The 6,091-nt window shown below is 40.0% G+C and overlaps 2 protein-coding genes across 2 annotated transcripts in view; one reads left to right on the forward strand and one right to left on the reverse strand.

Moving 5' to 3' along the window:
* Positions 1-6,091, reverse strand: part of LOC119076869 (odorant receptor Or2-like) — a 200,995-nt gene that overhangs the window by 104,462 nt on the left and 90,442 nt on the right. The window lies entirely within an intron of this gene.
* On the forward strand, positions 496-4,053 carry LOC119076822 (E3 UFM1-protein ligase 1 homolog). The gene is made up of 10 exons (XM_037183816.1): positions 496-921; positions 997-1,666; positions 1,725-1,889; positions 2,105-2,261; positions 2,320-2,480; positions 2,553-2,836; positions 2,895-3,048; positions 3,110-3,272; positions 3,346-3,696; positions 3,775-4,053. The coding sequence occupies exons 1-10, from the start codon at positions 845-847 to the stop codon at positions 3,906-3,908; spliced, it is 2,316 nt and encodes a 771-aa protein (XP_037039711.1). The 5' UTR covers positions 496-844; the 3' UTR covers positions 3,909-4,053.

The raw sequence follows: 6,091 nt of genomic DNA on the forward strand, positions 1-6,091 counted from the left end.
GATAAGTACATTGGTGATGTGTTTAACGCCATTGAAGTAGTAGATTCCATCCTTGTTTAGAACTTTACCTTATATAATTGCAGCCCTTAACTTCGGAGTCTGACCCAAACCCTAGTTTTTGGTAACATTCTAAGCTTCAAACCTGGTATCCAATCTACTACTTCAAAGACATCATCAATGTTGAACCCGTTGAACCTTTTACGTTATTTGACCGAACTGATACTGATATTTCAACGAACTGATACAAAATCTAATACTCATCGTACTGCAGTCGTCTAATCTGCAAAAGGTTCATATCCCTCAAATCTAAGTAACGAGTAAGATATCCGAGAGTTTCAGGAAGAGAATAATAAATGAGTTCACAGCATCTCATTTTATTAAAGAGCTGAAAGGGACATTTGAAAGGCTATGGTGTGAGCGACGGCTCAGTGTTTTTAATAATATCGGTATGGTAGATGTATTGTTTCGTGTTGTGTGTTCTTCCAACAAATAGTAGGATATCAATGTCTCATGCGTACATATGTAACAACTCCAAAAAACGGGAAATACGACCGTCATGTTGCTCTGAAATCAACTACGATTAGTCAAATTTTTCTTTCATAATTAAGTGGTGCGGGGTTTTCCAGAAAGAATACTGCAGAGGGCACATCAACATCAATATCACCTTCTTGATTTCGAAGTATTATTTGGTTGATTGGGTCAATCTAACAATTGTCTCGACTTCAACCTTTACAATTTTTGACAACTGACAACTCAACACATACCGTCAGAGTTTACAAAAAGTCTGTAGAAACGGACGAGAGACAATTTTGGTTTTAGCTAAATTTTCAACCAATTCACTACAATGACTTCGGATTGGGATGAAATCAAGCGATTGGCTGCTGATTTTCAGAAAGTCCAATTGTCATCCACTTTGTCCAAGTAATTTTTGTCGAACATTTCACATTATCATCGCATATCGTTGAAGTGATCCGTAACATTTCTGTTAACTCGCAGACTTTCCGAAGCCAACTGCATCGAAGTGGTAAATCTGCTGATCGAACGGGAATTGATAAATGTCGTCTTCACCGTTGACGGAAAGGAATACATTACACCCGAGCATTTGGAGCGAGAACTTGAGGATGAATTGTATGCGCACGGTGGTTGCATTCATCTCGTCGAGTTGGCAAAAAATCTGAATGTGGACCAAAGTCGCATCAATCAATTGGCCGAAACGATAGCCAAGGATAAGGACGATCTGCATTTGGTTCTCGGCTATCTACTCAACGAAGACTATTGTCGCAGTTTAGCGGTGGAAATAAATGAAAGTCTTTCACAGAAAGGAGAAGTGTCAGTGTTCGAACTGGCCAGTCATTACAGCTTGCCGACCGAATTCTTGTTGCTGCATGTAATGCAGAAATATTTGGGGACAATCATACAGGCCAAACAGGACAGTGAAGATAATATGAAATTCTTCACGCTGAAATATTTGGCACGATGCCGTGCAAAGTTGAAGGGATCACTGATCGGTTTGACGATGCCAACACCGGTTGCGACATTCTTCCAAAACATCGGCGCTCAAGAGTCCATCTATCATGCATTGATCAATGAATTGAATCCGACCGGTGTCATTACATCGAAGCAGAAAGGAGCACTGTACATTCCATACGTTTACACAAAAACGCAGGTACGTTGATGCGACACAATGCGTATAATCGGTCGCATACTGATTGGTTCCATTTCAGTCTGATTGGGTCGATGTGTTTTACAAGCAAAATGGATATTTAGAGTATGATGCTGTTGCACGGCTGGGTGTATCGGCGCCGTTGAATTTCATTAAACGGCAATTGGCCACGCAAGATTGTACGTACTTGAAAAAGTGCTGTGTTGATCAGCGCATCATTGGACAGGTAAGAGGGGAAGATATGTTTTTGAAGCAATCCGAACTGGTTGTAGTGGACGATCGTGCGTAGCCCAAAGTTCCGTTTGCGTTTTTTACATGCAGTTCGGGCTGGTAAAATTGGCTCTTGCTTTAGAGATGGGAAGTCACGAAGCCACTTCGGCCCTAGGAGCAATGTCCGTTCCTCCTAGTAATTTATATTTGATTTTATTCCTTTTTCATCAGATCGAAGCAGCTCTTGAGGAATGCATTGTAACCGGATCGTACCTGGATGCGACCACAATTCTTCCATCGATCATGAGCGAAGAGGATATTGCTGACATTATAGCCATAGTGTTGAAACCGAATAAACAAAAGTCTACGCAACTGATCGGAACAACGAGTAAGTAGACATGACTGAAGTTCTCTAGACCGGATGCGTATTAGGAATTTTGTTGCAGTATTCACGACTCAATTTATCGACAAACTGATGGAACCGTGCCAAGAAATCTGTGCCCGAAATGCTAAACAATTTGTGGAGAATGGAAGCTACCAAAAATTTATAAGCGAATCCCAGGGGAGCGGTGGAAAAGCATACGATTTGGATGTGGAATCGTCAAAGGTACGTGCTGGGGCTTCTGGTGATGCTAACGAAATCAAAGCATTAAAACATTCTCCACTTCCACATCCATAGGCAGATAAAAAAGACGAACGAAGACGTAAAGCAACTGGTGGAAAGAGCGGTGGTGGTGCACAAGGACGTGAAACTAAAACTAAATCGACGAAAAAACATGTTCGAGGTGGTGGGGACAAGGGACGTCATTCCGATTCGGATGACGATACCTACAGCAATAAGAAGAAGAGCAATGCAACGCTGGATCTGGTTACCGTCAAGGAAATCGAAAAGGCAATTTTTAAGCCGTTGGATGCAGAAGGTCTCGGTGATTTATCCGATGAATTGGCTCAACAATTTTATCCGTAAGTGTTTTTGCAACTCGTCACGATTCCATTGATTCCACAAAATGTCTCTCTACAGCCAATTGTCACGATCAGCACAATCGATCGCTCAGTCCTTATTCGAAGCATCATTGAAGTCGTCATCGCAAAATCGTCGACAGGTCCATTCAAATGTACAGGACAAGATAAATGAATCCCTGGGCGATATTCGATTATATGAGAAAGGGCTCAAGGTACAAATCAGTTCCGTTGAAGAAATTCTGTCAACGTCACACAAAACCACTCTTTTTTCAGCTATTTCCGGTTACTCTACAGCCTCAGCTGGTGAAATATCTCTTAAAATCGCTTGGCAACGATGTTTGTAATGAGATTTTTGTTTATGTTGCCAATGAGTGTAACCTGAGCTACGAAGGTGAATTAACGGTAGAACAGCGAGCTAAGATTCAACAGGAATGTGGTAAGTAATCCGAATCGGATTATCCGTTACAAAACGGACACGTTCAAATCAATTAAACGAATTATTATTTCAGCCGAAGAGTATCGGTCCGTCCTATCAGCACTAGCCAAAACAATAAGTGGCACTTCAGTCGAAGACTTTTTAACAGCCGCCGAAAATGCACTAATCGCCTGCAGTATGATTTTGAAGAAGGTGGACAAGAAGAAGGACCGAACCTTAATTATGGTACACAAGCACAAACTTCTCGATGAATTAACGAAATGCCAGGATGCTGGACTCGTGCTGCATCTATGTGTTCTTGTCATTTTCACCGTGTCCACACAATGTATTTTACATGCGTCCGGGAAGCATGTTTCATCCATTTTGAGCTACTTACAACCGGTACTGGATGACAAACAACGCACTACATTGATGGCCTATCACGGTACGTTCTGAAATTTTGATTTTGCACAAAATTATTGAAGGATAGCGCTTGTGGTACCAATACAATTTCCACTTTCAGATTTAGTTCTAAAAATGCTGAGCTCGGATGGCGATGCAGCCAAAGCAGCCGCCAATGACATTGACGGTATGATGAAAGAGGTTAAAGAAATTGCGGCTAACTATAAAAAGGCTGGTGTAACCAGTGCCGAGTGATTAAATTATCCAAATCGCGTACACCAATTCAACTGAGGAATGCGAACAGTGAACACTGAAGTTACGGATTTAAAATGAATTTATTGTTGTTGATGTTGCCGTCGGTTTATTGATTTTGTACTAAGAAAATAAAGATTGGATGTTGCGAATATCCAACCTGTATTTAATTTGGCGAACTATCGTATCGATAGAGGGATGTAATCAAATGTTCGATAATGACTACTGTGCTAGAATAGAATCCTTAGACTTTTGTCTGGAATTAAGACTCTCTAGAGGCCCAAGCTCTTAGAGTATAGCTATGATCACCATATCCAACAAGCGATCCTACTACCGCTGTGTGTGTAGAGACTGCACAGGTTGTCTCCAGATCCGATCATCCTAAGAAAGACGCACGTCAACCGAGAGGTCAATCTTGCTATTTAGAGACAGAGATCGTTTAGCAGCGTTCATCAGAACAATGTAGCAAGAGAGTTCGATGAATGAATGACTCAAAGGATTGTTTGAAACAGGAAGGCTGCAGCCCGTGATCCGAGTAGAACATGGGGTCTTTATTCAGAGATTATCTTTGATCAATTTAAAGGTATAACCGACTCGACGATCAACGGAGTGCCTGTTACTGACAGTGTAGCGTCCTGCAAGTCTGATCATTTCTGCACATCTGAAGACAAACTCGCAGCTTCCGTTATCTCAGTACATGGATACAGTGTGCATGCTGATATCGACTGGTCATTTCAACATGTCAGCCCTGTTACTGATACAATCAACGCTCTTCCCAATAACAAACCTATGAACTTCGATAAAGTGTCGATTCAATTGTTTAAATCTTTATTTGTTGCCATTGCATTACTCGATTGCAACATGTTAACATGTTTCAACACAATACACAATGGTTGCTTCATCAGTATTTCCGAGCGAGCTCTTAAAGCAAAGACTGAAACTTATACATAAGTCAAGCAGCTGTGGTATGGACAGTTTTCGTGGACTAACTCTACTGTCTTCATTGTCCAGAGTGTTTAAGGATCAATTTATTCAGCCGTTTCATTCGTATTTCAAGAGACTCAGTCTGTTCAGCAGCAATCAATTTCTTCCAGCTGATTGAGCGCAGCACTCACACTGGTTGATTTTATCAAATCAAATTCCAAACGGAAACTAGTTTCTGACCTCTTTATTGACCTCAAGAAAGCTTTCGACACCATTAATATTAATCGTCTAGCTCGTAAATTGAAACGTCTGTCATGGAAAGATGTCGAAGTGATCTACAAAACAGAAAAACTGCCACCGCTATTGCTAATTGAACTAGTGTCTTCCGGAACGTGAACTTCAATTCTCAGCTCGGTCCTCTTCAGTTCATAATTTATGTCAGCAATGTTCTCAAACTGGACTTTGTCGACCAGCTGGTATTGTACGCTGATGATGCTTCTCTGCTTTATGCCGTAGACACTCATGAACAACTTCAAAACGGAATGCAATATGACATGGACAGGCACAGACGGCTCAATAATTTAACGTAGATTTTTTGGCCATATCAGGGGCTTAAAATGTCGTGGGTAGGGTATGTAGATTTCCATAGTTTTAGTCTCAGTAGCGCAAACAGTTAAATGAATTTATGTTGGCAGTAACTTGTATCCATTAAACAGCCTCCATACGTTGCAGTTGTAGTGTGTGTGGACTGTTTAGTATCGATATTTTCCTCACAACTCTGACGAACTGTTTCATTGATAAACATATTGCAACAGCGAGAAGTAGATCAAATTAAAAACAATTTTTTTCACTTTTGCATGTTTAACATTTCTAAATTTATTAAATTTCTACTTGACGATAGTATAAATGAATATATTTCATCTCTAAATCCTAGATATAAATTTACACATTTATGACTTCATTTGCGTAACAAAATACTTTTTAGTGAAGAGTATTACAGTCAAAAATATCCGTAACACTTGAAATGAATTCTAAATCTCTCGGGACAACAAAAAAACCTTATCGCCCCGATAATATTCAATTTAGATAATTTTGGAATATACGCGAACTATAAAATGGGAGTGTGTTTCGCATTAAAATTAACAATCTAGGATTAAACCAAGTAAATTTACAAAAAAAAGAGAAAATTGCTCTAAATTACAATGTATGTTTCTCTTCATTATCACAAAAATTTCTGAATCAAAATTCTTCGACAGGCCATC

This window comes from Bradysia coprophila, unplaced genomic scaffold (genome assembly GCF_014529535.1).
Source record: "Bradysia coprophila strain Holo2 unplaced genomic scaffold, BU_Bcop_v1 contig_232, whole genome shotgun sequence".
NCBI classification, from domain to species: Eukaryota; Metazoa; Arthropoda; class Insecta; order Diptera; family Sciaridae; genus Bradysia; species Bradysia coprophila.

Bases quoted from the DNA above. Each gene is read 5' to 3' on its own strand.
- LOC119076822 (XM_037183816.1), top strand. From the start codon at position 845: ATGACTTCGGATTGGGATGAAATCAAGCGATTGGCTGCTGATTTTCAG. The intron at 1,667-1,724 runs GTACGTTGATGC...GTTCCATTTCAG, and splicing joins ACGTTTACACAAAAACGCAG to TCTGATTGGGTCGATGTGTT. The intron at 2,837-2,894 runs GTAAGTGTTTTT...GTCTCTCTACAG, and splicing joins TTGGCTCAACAATTTTATCC to CCAATTGTCACGATCAGCAC.